The sequence below is a fragment of the Polyodon spathula genome, chromosome 6, assembly GCF_017654505.1.
Source record: "Polyodon spathula isolate WHYD16114869_AA chromosome 6, ASM1765450v1, whole genome shotgun sequence".
Classification (NCBI taxonomy): Eukaryota; Metazoa; Chordata; class Actinopteri; order Acipenseriformes; family Polyodontidae; genus Polyodon; species Polyodon spathula.
In genome coordinates this window covers 57,777,444-57,793,275 of record NC_054539.1, presented here as the reverse complement: position 1 = coordinate 57,793,275, position 15,832 = coordinate 57,777,444, and the positions used below count along the sequence as shown (strand labels likewise).

The 15,832-nt window shown below is 37.1% G+C and overlaps 1 protein-coding gene across 1 annotated transcript in view; it reads left to right on the top strand.

Annotated features, from left to right (window-relative positions):
* The window catches only part of LOC121317709 (dynein heavy chain 8, axonemal-like), a 55,717-nt gene extending 43,854 nt beyond the window's left edge, over nucleotides 1-11,863 (top strand). Inside the window, exons 58-73 of the mRNA XM_041253863.1 lie at nucleotides 130-241; nucleotides 627-797; nucleotides 1,380-1,496; nucleotides 1,741-1,865; nucleotides 2,662-2,884; nucleotides 3,334-3,519; nucleotides 4,050-4,247; nucleotides 5,089-5,187; nucleotides 5,443-5,554; nucleotides 6,500-6,630; nucleotides 6,717-6,816; nucleotides 6,927-7,081; nucleotides 7,382-7,498; nucleotides 8,382-8,591; nucleotides 10,121-10,282; nucleotides 11,179-11,863. Coding sequence (XP_041109797.1) covers nucleotides 130-241; nucleotides 627-797; nucleotides 1,380-1,496; nucleotides 1,741-1,865; nucleotides 2,662-2,884; nucleotides 3,334-3,519; nucleotides 4,050-4,247; nucleotides 5,089-5,187; nucleotides 5,443-5,554; nucleotides 6,500-6,630; nucleotides 6,717-6,816; nucleotides 6,927-7,081; nucleotides 7,382-7,498; nucleotides 8,382-8,591; nucleotides 10,121-10,282; nucleotides 11,179-11,505 — 2,545 coding nt within the window. The 3' untranslated portion in view covers nucleotides 11,506-11,863. The remainder of the gene's footprint in view (nucleotides 1-129; nucleotides 242-626; nucleotides 798-1,379; nucleotides 1,497-1,740; nucleotides 1,866-2,661; nucleotides 2,885-3,333; nucleotides 3,520-4,049; nucleotides 4,248-5,088; nucleotides 5,188-5,442; nucleotides 5,555-6,499; nucleotides 6,631-6,716; nucleotides 6,817-6,926; nucleotides 7,082-7,381; nucleotides 7,499-8,381; nucleotides 8,592-10,120; nucleotides 10,283-11,178) is intronic.
* The last annotated feature ends 3,969 nt before the right edge of the window (nucleotides 11,864-15,832 follow it).

The window sequence follows — 15,832 nt, the reverse complement described above, 5'->3', positions numbered from 1 at the left end:
GAGGGAACTGTGTACTGAGCTAAAGAAACAATCGAAGAAACGGCAAGGTTGACCACCGGTTTACTATGGAAAATAACATTCAAAATGTAGGTGTAAAGAAAGTTTACAAGTGTTATTTTCCTACCACAGGTATACAATTAAGGCTATTGTGGATCGGATAACATATAATATATTCTGCTATGTTGGCACATACTTGCTGGAGAGAGACAGGATGGTATATAGCCTGCTGTTGGCATTTGAGGTAAGTGAGCTTGTACTGGATGCCTTCTAAATCGGGGGTTTTCAACCAAAACTTATTTGGGCAGAAAGAAAGTCTGCATTTAACTTTTCAGCATCTTTACTAAATTAGCTGGACAGGAGAGAAGCAACAAGGAAAGAAGCAGTTTCACGAATCATAATGCAAGCCAACCAAACCACAACAGCTATGAAATGAGCGAAATGAAAGATGTACTGCAGTCAACATTACCACTGCTGCACCAAATTACCTGTCTGAATGAGTAAATGCTGTTATGCTAGAGGTTTGCTTAAAGCTTTGCCTTAATCTGAGCATTGTCATGTTTCTTGTCTGTCATCTTTATTACCCTAATATGCAAGGAAGAGATTTAAAAATGGCTTTATTTGTACAGATTGAAAGATCTCTGGGCCGCATTGACCCTGGTGAAATGGAGTTCATCCTCTCTCCAGAGCTGTGTGCTGTGGTGATGCAGGGAATGGACGGGGCTAAAGGTTCAGAGGCACGGCAGCACTCCAAGAACCCTTTTGACTGGATGACTGAGGACCAGTTTAAAAATGTGCAGGTAATACTGATAACACTATAGCCAGCCATTGTATTTGTAAGTATTTATTGTACTTGATGTAATTGTCAAAATGATAAAGCTGCATCTCAAACCTGTTACTTTAGCCATGTTTTTTTTTTATTACAGTGCTTTACCATACTGTGGTCTATAACTTGCCTTGTTTATCATTATTTTGCTATGCTTTACTGCACGTTTGTATGCTTTTACCATGGTATACTGCAGAAACAAAGTAGTAATGTTTTCAAGGGAATGGGCCAATACAAAATAATGTATTTATTAAACCTATAGCAAATTAGACCACTACACTGCCTCGTATATACTTAAACAGAACTGCAATTTAGTTCTAGAAATATATGATGTTAAGATGGAAAACTAAATAATTAATTTAAGATCAACCAGCCAATGAAATATCAGCCAGCTCCTTTTCAACATTTGACCTTCATATGATGTGTTTTAAAAGCCCCCCCCCCCCCCCCCTCCCCTCCCCTCCCCCACGAAACATGTATCAATCTGCACTTAAGAACTGATCGATATGTGTAATAAAAAAATAAAAATATATATGATTTGCTACCTGTCGTTTAGATCCTGGCTGTGTATTATAGCTGGTTCTGGGATCTGTTTGATCGGATGTACAAGGATGGCAAAGAAATGACTTGGAAGGCATTGTGCGACAGTGACCAACCAGAGAACCCCACAAAGGTGAAATTGCCCTGCTGCTTCACAGCTTATTGACATTAGTTCCATGTGTATTTGTTTGTGATGTATAACGTTCCCTTACGTGGAGCTCACATTATGCTGGTTTTGCTTGCCATATGGAAGGTGTTCCTTTATGACATTGTTCTTCAATCCTTTTCAGATAAATAGATACATCTGGAGCAGCATAATATAAATTATTTAGTTTTCTTGATAGCCTTCAATAAGTAACGTTTGCGTCTGTCTGTAGGGGAAGTGTCCTGAAGGGCTGGATGAACTGAGTCCTCTGCAGCGTCTTCTTGTAGTAAGGGCTGTGCGCAGTGACAGGCTTGCGCACGCAGCATCTATCTTCATCAGCAGTGCTCTTGGAAAGAGGTAACACTGAAAGCAGACTAATGTTTTAGACAACACCTTCATCAGTTCTCTGGAGAAAGAAAAATATTGTTCTGTATTATACAAGAACCTGGCACTGCTCTCGTCTTGCATTCAATAGAGGAAAAGATGACACTAACGACACCTGTTCTAAAGCCACAGCTCACTGATGAAACATTTCTGAGAGGCGCTCGAGTCCTGCTCTCTCTTTTGGTGGACTACAATGAGTATTTCAATCAAACACATATTTATTCTAAACTCAATGAGTGGCCGCATAATGTGATGAATCTGTCTATAAGAGCCTGCTTGTCGGCACCCTCCCCACTAACATTTCTACCTCCTGCCTCTCAAGTGAGCATAGACCTTCTGGCAAGCAGAGCTCTACACTAGTTATAGGGGATTGTTTTCCTTCTGTTTTAGCTGAAGTAATTATATTAGTTTATTATTTGAAAGTGACCACTGGGTGAGTTATTAGCTGTGTGTTATAAAATAGTGAAACCAAATTTTATTAAATTCAACCTATAAATGAACTATAAGTGAATCATTATTTTACCATCCTGTCTGTCTGGAATTCAGCATTGACACCTGATACTCACTGAAATGGTCTTCACAATACAGTCTGGAATATCATTCATTTTAATATTCAGCAAGGGACTGTGACTTTATAGGGAAGTACTACAATAGAACAGGCTGATTTCAAACTTATATTCAGCAACATATGTTTTGCAGTTAGGTCACAGTTATTTATTTTAGTTCTGTAATCTAAATACACTGCATTGGATAACTGTTTTCTTCCTAGATACACAGCAGAGATCCCATTTGATCTCCAATACTGTTTCCAGCAGTCCAAAGCCCAGAGCCCAATTTTACTGCAGTTCAGCACTGAGGGCGATGCCACCCGCAGGCTGGTCTTGGAGTTGGCTCACAGAAGGAGCTGCAGGACTCAGGTGCTCTCTGTCAGCAACTGTGGTGTCACTGAGGGGAGAAGGATTAAGCGTCTGATTGAGCAAGGCATGGCAGAGGTAACTTAAAGCTGCAGGGCCCACATTATTCCAGCACATTTAAAGCTGCATTTTCCCATAATTCCATCAGAAGGCAGACCTTTGACCCTGCTGAGGATGCGTGTTACATGCCACACTGTTTGCATAGTACATTGGCATGTCACACTTAAATCTAGAGAACCACTTATCCAATTGTGATTAAACTAGGTTAAGACTTTCTGTGCACAAGTTATTAAGAGCGTCTGATTCTGGGAAAATAAGGAGATACCAGATCCACCTTTCTATACAATCATGCATCTGGAATGCGCACATTTTTACTTGTATTTGGAAAGCATGCTCATCTAAATTTACTGTAAATAAGTCACACTTTTACATGTAAATATGATGGGTACACTGAAAGTTGTGGTTCATTGACCCTCAGCAACAGGACTGTATCAGTGTTTAATGTGGTTTGTTCTTTGTGAAACCAGGGGAATTGGGTTTTACTGGAGAACATCCACAATTCTGCACATTTGATGACATCACTGGAAGGCATTCTGAATGTGAATAAGAACCCTGATCGGAATTTTCGGCTCTGGGTTTCTGCCCCAGCAAGCTTCAACTTGCCAGTTAGATTGCTTCATATATCACACCGGATTATTATTGACCAGCCAAAGGTAACAATATTAATATAATCTCTGTTTAATAGAATCACAGGTTTAGTAAATCTACCACATGTTGTAATCAAAAACTGCATTTCCAGTTTGGTGGAATTGGTGTTGAACCAAATAAAACAGACTGCTTTATTGAATCATCTTACTAGAAAATGGTGTCAGCAAAGGAATGAGTGGCTCTCATAGCTGTATCTTCAAAGTTATAGACCACAGTATAGTAAAGCACTGTAAAAACCTAGAGAAAAATTGCACAAAAGACTACAATACACATTTAAGAAAGTTGACAAAAACCTTTGTTGAGTGATCTCTCAGGACAGGGTCTGGCCACCCCTGAGAAGCAACTGTTTGTAACTGTGACTAAGTAATTAAGTTTCTCAAAATAATAATTTACTGTAGTTACAGTTTTGTTCAAGTAACCTGTAACTGTATCGGATTACTATTTAAAAGTAACTTCCCCACACTGGTGTCAACATTGCCCCTAAGCATACAAACATTGCACTTCCATAAGACTTCTGTTTGCCACATTGTTATAGAACATGAAGGACGGCATGCTGAGATGCTTGCAGGGCGTTGACTCGGAAGCCTTGAAGACCAGCAGTCGTCCTGAGTGGCCAGCAGTGGTGCACAACCTCTGCTTCCTGCACAGCGCTGTGAGGCTGCGTGCTGCATCCGGGGGTGCTATGGGCTGGAACAGCAGAGACACCATGATGTTTGGAAATCAACAATTTATGGTAGGTGCAGATGGTCTCACTGGTCTTGTTTGCTGTTTTTTGTTGTTCAATTTAGTGCTTCTGAAGCACCGCAGGTAATTATGCTCAGCACAACCCACTAATCCTAAAATACTAAATACAAAAACTATATAGAAAACAAAGCTGACATTTAAAACTCTGCTTGACTAAGGTGCTTTAAATTAAAAACATGTTGACAAATGCAAATTGTGCTTAAAGATGATTTCCCTTGTTAATAATGTATTCTAAAATAAAAAAAAATATATATAGTTTTCAATAATAAAAATATATCATGTTAAAATTCTGCATAATTTGCAAATGTTTTATTTAAATGTGTTGTGAGAAACTGGATAGCTTGGGTATCAGTGGATAGAAACTGGATAGCTTGGTTTTAGATGATGATGTAAGTCCACCAGTCAATATGGAAATAAATGGCAACAAATCCTTTTCTTAAGAAATAGCAAGAAATATCGATGTTGATAAGAAAGCAGCAAGAGATATTAATGAAGGCACTTTGAGCCTACTGAATGGGCAAGCCTTTATTAAAGTTTCCCATAGTAAAAGTATAGCAAGTATGCAACTCGTTTTCATACTAGCTCAGCTTGTACTTTGAGAAAGCAATGGTAAACATATTAATAAATATGACAGACTGTGGTAAACTATTGTAAATGTATGGTATAAATTTAAAGTGGTTACTTTTTAAGAAGGAGGTCAGCTTTAATTTTAAGAGACACTATTAAAATAATACGAACATCTATAGTTAGAACATTCTGCTAAATGTCCCATTTTACATAACAAAAACATGGATCAGCATAACTCAGTTGTATTTATTTTAATTCCCCAGGATGCCTTGCACGTACTGACAGAGGAATTTAGAGACAGAGACCCTGAGGCTGAGGGGAAGGGTGTGCCCTGGCCCGGGATTAGATATCTTCTATCAGAAGTAAGACACCACTCTTTGACATTTTGCTTTGAATAGTAATTATACATTATGTTTTGTTTTTTTTTTTCTCCTGGTCGCCAGCTATATTTACCTGACAACAATGTGTTAATTACTGTAATTTTCTCTGTTATATGGTAATAACTGTTAATAAGTATTAGGATTAGGGTTAAGATTGAGGCTAATATAGCTGGTTTAGAGTAATAAAATATGTAATACAAATTCCTTCTCTGACAAGAACCAAAATGTGTTTTGCAGGTGATCTATGGGAGTAACATAACCGATGAGAGTGATAGGGTCAGTTTGACATCTTTGGTTGATTTCTGGATTAGTTCTACTGCTACAAAGAAGGACTGTGACCTGACGAAATGTAAGTGTCTCACCAAGCTAGTGCATTATTTTAATGAGGAGTATCTCCCAAGCCAATGCATTATTCAAATGCGGTTATCTCTCAAAACAGAATAGTTCCATGCTGGGGTCTATACAATTTTCATCATCTTTATGCCATAAACCTGTTCTAGTACTGACCTTTCTAATATATCTTTTGTCATTGTATTTAGTGATGATAATAAGTAGGCTACAGGCGTCAGTCAAGTTTACTAGTACTAAACATTTAGCTATTCACTAATCATCTTAACATATCTCTGAGATCACACCTGCTAAATTAACTTAGCATGCTATTAATTTACTTCGTTGTTTGATTAGTTTACTTTTGTACATTTGGCAATAGAGTTTAATTATACAATTCCATAAAGTTAGTTTTACTTTTGCACTGTGCAAGTTGGTCCCTAGATTGTATTTCTTTGTGAATTTGACACACTCAATATATGTCTAAGTGTAAGTATAGTTGGTACAGTTTAGTTTGTGTGCACATACGAACATAATAGCCTAAGAAAATGTACAAACAACAGGCCGTTCAGCCCATCCATGCTCATCCAGTTTCCAGTTGCTGGTTGACTTAAAAAATGCCTCAAGTCAGGTCTTAAAGGATCCAAATGATTCAGCATCAACCTACATGGATAGGTAACTCATTCCTACCCTCTGTTCTAGGTCTACTTCATTTCCAACTGTGTCCTCTGGTCCTAGTTTCTGTGCTGCGCTTAAAGTACTGGCTAACTTTGTCAATGATTTTAAAGACTTCAATCAAAGCCCCCTAATAATTGTTAGCATAGAAGCCTTGAGAATACTGTAAGTAGGTTAATACATCATGCATGGGCGAAAACCCCAACAGGATATAAAGTTGAAAGACAATTGCATTTAGATCAACTGCTGTCTGGATCAATAAATAAAACCTATTGTGTTTTATTTCTTGCAGTGAAGTACAGAGTCCCGGCAGCTTTCTTTACTCCTGGCACCCAGCTGAGCTCCCTGTTGCAGGCTCTCGATTCTGTTCCAAGGAATTCCCTGGATGTGCCCGAAGCAGTCAGCATGCACTCTACCCCAGAAGTAAGCAGCTAACACGCATCTTAGTGTTCTATTATAGCTCTTGTAAAACTTAACTCAACTTACTATTTCTTTTTTTCTATTTCCAGCTCCACTTCGGTGATGAAGAGTATGTGTGCAGTTGGTTGTATTCCCTCAACCAATCGTTGGTACCATCTGACCATCAGCAACACTCTCTTACACCACAATGCAAGTCAATCTTTATTACTACTGTGCCGAGGAAATGCGTTGTGCTCATGAGTTGTAATATCAGGCATTTGCTATATTTGTCTCATGCAGTTTTCTTTGATATTATTTAGGTTCCCCATCAAACACAGCAGTTAATATCAACAATCTCCCTCTAGTGGCGACTCAAGGGAATCACAGCTTGATTTTGTTGAAACCAAACAAAGGACCAGAGCTGTGGGAGATGTGTTACAATATTTTAGCCAAACTTCCCAAAGGATGGACCAAGGTAACTGTGTTTGACTAATATTACATTTCTTCAATAAATCTTTACATATTCAATTAATGTCTAGTTTTCAAGTAATTTTAATATTTATAATTACCATTTAAAAAAACCTAATCTGGGAAATGAATGCCAAAAGCATATATAATATCATAAAATTTGCATAATTACTATTTCCAGTGTTTGCCCACTGTCTGTTTAGAGTTCTCCTGTTTGAATTACGATGCCCCTTGATGCATTTTATTACCAGGTCGCAGTCCCCATGTGTTTTATTGTATCTGTTTTGTTTGCAAACAAATGGGTTAGGATTTTATCACTGAGCGACTGAAGAAAATAGGTGGAGGTACTCCATTCAACCTGTTTATAAAGAAAGAGCTGAACCATCTAATGGGTGTCTTGTCAGAAGTCAGAAGGAATTTGCAGGTAAAAAAATCAGCCTTTCTCATGTAAAATATTCAGTTCTGATTTATGACAAGATTTGTAGCTTTTGTATGTAAAGATGTGGGGAATATCTTCTGTTTGCATCTTGAAAAAGATATTAATGAAATATAAGTGTGTTAGGTGTATGCAGAGTTGGTATAAAATTAGTTTAATGTGTGATCACATACATGTTTTGCTTGAAAGAAAAAAATGTATGTATATATATATATATATTTTTTTTTTTTTTTTCTTTTTGCTTAAAATATTTGCACATCATTTTATATTTGAGAACTGCACCCAGTGCCCTGTCTTTTCCAATAATATTTTATTAACAGGCCATTGTGGAAACACTGCTTGACAGTGGAATTGGTGGAACAATGAACTGATGTTGATTGCCAGCTGTTATCCACACAGCAAAAGATTTCCCCAGCTGTTTGTTTATAGGAGCGTTATATGTACAGTATCCATTAAACTTTAAAACATGATTTGGACTTTATCATAATGTACTTAAACTGCACAGGCAAGAAAATGTTCCACAAGAAAAAAAATGTTAATGCAATTAACCAGAAAAAAAAAATTTGTACACGTGTTGATAGTCCCTTTTGCCGTGGGGCCATGCATTGTGTAATATATATTTTATTATCATAAACCTCATTCATAGCCTAGAAATTATAAAAGAGCCGTGAAAAGGTAAATCAAGGCAGATCTGCCACTGTATTTTTACCACAACATAAAAATAAAAATAAACTATAATAAATTTAAAAAGGAATACAAAAACACTTTGTTATTTCAGAATTAGTAATTGATATAAAGAGGGTTCATACAGTGTATAAGTAGCAGAGTTACTGGTACATTCTTACGAGTGGAACACCTCTGTCTGTAACAGGCAATCAAGAGCAGCACAGAGTATCTGAGCATGTTTGGAGGGCGCCTGTCTGAGATGGAGCTGAGTGTGGCCAGGGACCTGTACCAACAGAGAGTCCCCCAACATTGGAGCTGCCTGGCAGGGAGGGCCTTTCCTCTCACACAGGGGCACACTGCCTGGATCAGCGACCTGCAGCAACGGGTCTCACACTTTGAAAAGATTCTGCTGCTGGTAAGTTAGTCGAGGAAAACAACACTGGATATATGGGTACCCATCAATCCAAGCACATTTCCTAAACTCTCGATGGAATGAAAGTCAAATTCTATGAAGGTAAAGTGTTGATTAATTGCAGGCAGAACCATTTGTATTTGCTTTTAAAAGATAATTTTGCTCAATTCAGGTTCACATTCAAAACAACACATATCTGTTTACCATGCTGATTTAATAGAACACATTTGATAAGTATTAAGTACATTAGCTAAGTGAGAAAGTATCACTTGGTAAACAGGTGTTCACTAATTGCTAGGAAAAAGCATTCAATAATCAAATGCCTTTCATTTGAATAGTCTGTTTTTGTTTTGTTTTTCATACTAGTTTTTAACTTAAAAAAGAAAAATCACATGATTGCACAGTCTGATTTGTACATTAAATGTAAGCATAAGAGACTTAAATCATGCCAGATTGTAGAAGGGATCACACCATTAATATCAATAGGGATTTAGTCGGGACCCAAAAATCATGCCGATTTGCACAGAATTCTGGTACGTAGATGAGCTGTATTAGACTGGTTTTTACTGTACACATTAGAATATACAGTATTGTCTATATATTGTCAGCTCCACAGTTTGTCCTTTTTTTGTGATCAAATGTTTATTTATTGGGGCGAATACAAAAACATATCATTTTAAATACAATATAATAATTCCCCAAAAACCACCCCCACAAAGGACCTCCCTAACCAATATCAGTCAGATAAAACTGAAGGAAGATTAATCAAAGATCTAATGGAGTCTGCAGCTGATCTCCAGGCCTGCACAGTCCCCTCCCCAGCGCCATGGACCTGAGCAGTAGAAAGCTCCATTTAAATTATATCAAGAAAGGCTGTAGGGCAGAGAATGTGGAGATTGCCAATGAAGAGCTATCGTTTTTTTTTTAGCTGCTGTGAGACAAGCCAACCAGATCTGTTTCTGCTGCAATGATAGATCAAGGGATGAGTCATCATTCAGTACTAATACCTTAGCAGAGCAAGGGATATTCTTCTCAAGAACAGTGGACAAAGCTGGAGAGACCCGATCCCAAAACACAGCTACTGTACAACAGGGCACTCCCAAACCATATATAAAAAGGAGCTAACAGTATCTAGGGGTCAGTATGCACATGCAGGGGTAGGGATATGTTTCATTTGGTAGCGTCTGCGAGGGGTTAAATAAGTTCTAGGAAGATAATTAAAATGAAAAGTAATAGGGGAATGAGTGATAGATTGGTGGATAGCCTGAGCTAATGGTTTAAATGACAGGGCAAACAGCAGAGGGGATAGCGGGCAGCCACGACGAGTAGCCCTGGACATAGCGAACTGCAGTGAGCATTTACTACCTATGAGCACCATCGCAGTGGGATTGGTGTATAGAAGAAGAAGTAGTTCTTAGAGTTTTAACCATATTCACAGTTTGTCCTTTTAAAAACAGAATGATATAGTTTATCCGCTGCAGATTGTGTGGTTACATTTCTGTTCTAAGTACAATTCCCTTTTCCAATGCCAGGGTCAAGAAAAGATGCCCACATATTGGCTTGGTGCCTTTAGGAACCCCAAGGGGTTGCTGGGGGTCTTCAGGCAGCAGAGTGCAAAGCAGCATGCAGAACAAACAGGCAGCATTGAGCCCATGGTGTTCCAGACTGTCATCACTCAAAGAGACAAGGAGCATGTAAGTTCAGATTTGTAAAATACACAGGGACTGTCCTATCACATGACCAGTTAGTTTGTCATGCTAATGGAATCCCTGACAATACTGTGATATGAATTAACTATTTTGTCGCAATCGTTGCAAATCACATGCAAACTAGCCAGAAGTGAAGCATGAAATATACTAAACAAACAACGGTGTTAGCATCATTTTAATGAATGCTTTGCAGCTGCAGTTCTGCGCTTTAGTCTTGAATGAATATGTAATTCTGAGCGTTCCTGCAGAAATTCACAAAAACAGGGTGAGACAGTGCAAATGAGGGATCAAGAATATTGTAATGTACTAAAGCTGCAGGCAATTGCGATGTTTACAGTTGCGTCAATTTAAGAATTTTTGAAAGCATGTTTTAAACATTCTCAAATTCATTTGATTTTACTACTGTACTGTAGGCCTACTGTATAGATTTATATTTACATAATGTAATGTGTAGCCTACTCAAAACACATTAATGTTATTTCAGCGCAAAGACGTATATTTACAATACATAGAGAATACAAACATGTTTGGTTTAGCGAGGGGCTACTGTATGATTCTGAAAAGCTTTTTGGGGGTGAAGGATGAGGCCCCACTATAGAATCTGATGGGATTAAACTGGCTTTCATTTTATAAAATAAGTCAAATGAAGACGAAACAGAAAAACAGAATGCCTTGTACCAGGGTGTGTGTGTGTGTGTGTGTGTGTGTGTGTGTGTGTGTGTGTCTGTCTGTCTGTCTGTCTGTCTGTCTGTGTGTGTGTGTGTGTGTGTGTGTGTTTAGATCAGCCAAGGTGTCCTCGGCTCACCATGCACCATGCGGTGCCACTTCAAGATTTCAAAATGCCTTCATCTCCTGTGCTGCATGCTTCCTCTCCCCTCCAGATGCGGGATCCTCCACAGGAGGGGATGTTTGTGTATGGAATCTACTTGTGGGGTGTGTCCTGGCATAAGACTGAGGCAGAGCTCCTAGATGCCCCTCCTAGAAGGGGCCCGGTCCCTTTGCCAGTCATTCATCTCCACTGTATGCCCAGGGCAGAGAAAGCCAGCCTCATTGAAGCCACCCGAACCACTGACACATACCAGTGCCCTGTGTATACCTCGTCCATGGGACCACGGGAGCCAGTCCTTCACCTCGACATTCACAAGGAGAGTGTTCCAGCAACAAGGTGGGCCCTAAGAGGAATGAAGGCAACGCTGCAGCCATTTTAACTATCAGCTGTGCCATTGAGAGGTTTCCAGAACTACAAAAGTCAGTCATAGTTTATTTTGCATTGGTTTGAGTGGTCCCAAAGCCTGAAAAACCGTGGAAAGCAGTTGTTGAAATTGGCCCAGCTTCTACAAAATCAGAATATGTGCTGAACAAAGGGGAAATAGCACTGCTAGTAAATAAACAGTGCCAAAGCAGTGTCTTTGTATTGAAAGTTAACTAAATGGTATATTAATTCAATAGCCTTGCTATTTATTCAACAGTTTATCAATAGTGAAAAGAGATGTGGTGTTAGGAATATTTTTGTACCAATTTATTTTCTGTAAATTGGATTTTACTTAAAAGTTTTATATTTGTTTACTTTGTGTGGGAATTCAAATAAAAAAAAATGTAAGTTTTTATTTTGTTAAATTCCAATATATTTGTCAAATTGCAGATAAAAAAAAAAACAGTAACTTTTGCAATATAACATTAACATGTACTTTTAAATCACCAAACATAAAATTATTTCATTACAAGACATCACAATGCTTTGTACTGTAATATTCATTATTAATCAAATAAAAAAGCTCAAGAAAATTAATGTTTATTTTTTTATACTTTTTCATTGGTTATTTTGACTCTACCCCTAGCAGTTTATGGTTTCTTTAGATCAGTGGTCCTCAAATTCGTGCCCGTGAAGTCAGGTCATTGTGCCCTCCGCAGCTGTTCTTAACTTATGGGCTTATGAACACATTTCTGACGGGTCGTAGCGTGGGAAAATAAATAACGCAGTCTGTTGACAGTGCTGTTCGCTTATGCTGTGCTTGTATGTATTGGACTTGTTTTCCAGAAGACCGCGGTAGCCCAATCATAAGTTAGCTGGGTGGGACATAAACTGTGTCTGTTCAGTTGCAGGTACTGACAGTAAGTTTAACCAGTAGGAGAGTCAAATATCTGCCAAGTTTTACGCAGCTGTCCAATCATAAGCAAGCAGAGGTCGTTCACGGTATTCTGCATGAAAAATAAAGGCGAGTGATTAGCAGTGGGAAAGTGAAAGATCTGACAGCTATCCAGTCATTCGTGAGCAGAGGCTGGGTGTTTACATGCTGGGTCAGCATTGAATTTCGCAGACTGTTATTGAGAAAAATAATACATTTCATTATTTAAAATTGAATGTGCTCTATATATTTTTTAATTTCACCAGACAAGCGAAACACCGTAGTAGATTTAGTTATGAATCCACTTTCTCTGAATAGTTGTAAGGGAATTGAGCAATCTTTAAAACAGTAGTGTTGACAAATTTACCAAATTGAAGCAAAGCGAGACACCATCTAACCTCTTTTATTTTAGTTTATTCATGATTACCTGTGTAAACATGCTATTTAAAAATATTTGCATTGCATATTTTATGTAAAATATCTTAAAGAATAAGCGCATCATGCACAATTACTGCCTGAGACTTGGCCTTATCAGAGTAAGCCAAGAATAACTCCCACTAAAACTCTTTATATATAGTATATGTCGCGGGAAAGCAATGTTTAAGATAATAAGGTATGCAACAATAGCTCACAAACAGCCAGATAAGATCAATTTATGCCCGTACCTAAATCATTTTGCGGACCACTGCTTTAGATATATATATATATATATATATATATATATATATATATATATATATATATATATTATTATTATTATTACTTTAAACATATTACTTATTTCAATAATAAACAAATGTAGTACTTGTGATATTTTAAGTATGAGACACCTGTAAGAAATGAAACGACAAACCGATTGGCATTCTGTTTATTTACATTGTAGTTGCAGCAATGAGACAATTTTTACAGAATGATGGTCATCAGTATTTACAAAAAAATACTTCTATGGTTTCTAACTGCTCTTCATAATGCTGAACAGCATTGTTTAAGAGAGTTTTACATTTTTGTACATTTCTGAAATGTACAATCCTCTCAATTACACAGCAAATACAACACTTATTTTAGTTATTAGAAACAGAAAAAACACAATTCAGAACAGCATAATTCAACATATTTGCCATGTAAATCGGATATGCATCAATTGCAAAAAAAACAAAAAAACAACAACAACAAAGTCTGATATGACACATTCAGAAAGTATGGGCGGACTATAAAATTGCATTTACATCCTTAGACATTAAGTGTTAAAACACATTGTTTAAAATCAGTAAAATCAGGGTTTCCAAATTAGAGTACCAGCAAAAAATGTATGAGATGCCTTTAACAAATCTGATTACTGAATCTAAGTTCCTTATTTAACCTGTTCATATGTATCATGGCCATACCATACATAAGGACTGAGATTAACAAGATTGTGATACTGGAGCTAAAACTACACAGCAGAGAAAAAAGAAAATCGCAAGCATTACGAATGGTTTCAAGTCCTGTTTCTCCAATATTTTTGTTTTTTCTTCTCTGCGGATCAATCTAAACTGTGTTGTTTTGTAATTGCTTTCCCATTCATAATGACCGAAAACCTCATTAAAAGGTAAAAACTATTAATGGCATCTGTATCTATATGTTCTTTAAAATGCACAAGGATTTTTTTTTTTTTTTTATAATAGCATACATTAAAATTTGTTAATGCAAGGTTTATAGACTTGTATGGTTATAGCTATTCTGGTAAGCTTAAACTAAAATGAGGAACAGATACAAATGTGAAAACTGTCTAAAACAGTATATTTAAATATCTGGTAATATTGTGAGGGCACTGAGGGTGGCATTCTATTGTGCAAGATGAAGCTGGCACTGCCTCTGAAAGAGAACATTTATCCAAAACAGTGTTCTTAATTAATTCAGATGAATTTGCTATCTTAATCACTGTCTGTAACTGTTTTAGGTATCCATTGACTTGAGGTAATAGAGACCTGTATGTAGACAGTTTTCTTTGATATAATGAAGTATGCCATAAGCTTGTTCAGTTTGAACTATCATTAAATATATAGACACAGTGCCTAGTACTTGCTGAAGAGTATTGTACCATCTGCACATAGGGTTTTCAATCATGCTTTGGTCAATGAGAAATTATCTAAACTGAATAAACTTGCTTTCAGAGGTTTACAATTCCTTCAGAATACCTCTCTGTGAACTGTGTTTCAAAAACAATGCTCAAAATGTACATGCAAAATGCTGCACTGCATTAACAATACACCCCAGTGAGTCTGTCCAGTAATTACTGCATGCATAACAACCAAGTTAGAAATTACATTGATTTACATGTCATAGTATAAAAAGCAAAACATCAGTAGACTCTTAATGTTTAAAATGTTGTAGTTTCCAAGCAAAGCGTATATACCAGCTTTTTCTTTGAACAAAAAGGTACAATTCTGCTGTTCAGTGCTAGTTTGATAATTATATTTTTTTGCAGTTGTCTGAAAAGTAACATTTTCCAATAACCTTTTTTTTTTTTTTTTTTTTTTTTTTTTAACTGGTTCATCAAAACAATGTACCAGTAACATAATCTACTGTTGTGCTGTTTAGTTACTAAAATAGTGTTAAGGGAATTTCAAAGGTATTAACATTTGCCCTATATTTGGAAATAAATATGCATGTACCATATTTTATAGTACTTTTCCAAATAGGAAAGCTGCTGTTAAAAGCACCAGATATTCTATTTAGGATCGGTGCATACACTTCTTTAACTAGGCTTGGGTAACATGATAATGATCTCCCTTTAAGCTTGCTGTCATCAACACAGATGGCCCCGTTTCAAATGTCATCTATAATCTTTCTTCTTTTTTAGTCTTTTCTGCAAGCTTATAACAAAAGGATTGTAATTCTGTTGATTAATATGTTACTCACAAGACTTTTTTTATATACACACAAAACATAAAACTGTGCCATAGAATGCACCAATGATGTGCTGGAATATTGCATATAATCAGTAACCATTTGAATAAATAAATTGTACTTTAAAACTAGAAGAGTAACAAAGTGTTAAGAGAGGCGGTATCTGAAAAAGAGTGTTAAAATGGCTCATTAATAATGGTTACAACCAAACCATAATCTGTGCAATTATAGACCAGACCTGGTTGTCTCAGTAGTTGGTGTTACTGGGCTGCTGTGAGATACCCAGGACAAAAAGGATTAACAATCTATCGTGCATCTCTCCCCCCTCTTGTCAAATGGGACTGAAATTGGAAAGGTGCCTCATTGCTTAATGGAGATCAGCCCCAGCCCCGCTGAAACACAGATCTATGGTCGGCTTCAGCATAACCGTGATTCAAAAAATAATAATAACAATAATAATAAACACATAGGAATGCTTGAGATGTTACACCTGACATCTAATCCAGGCTGCTGTAACTGG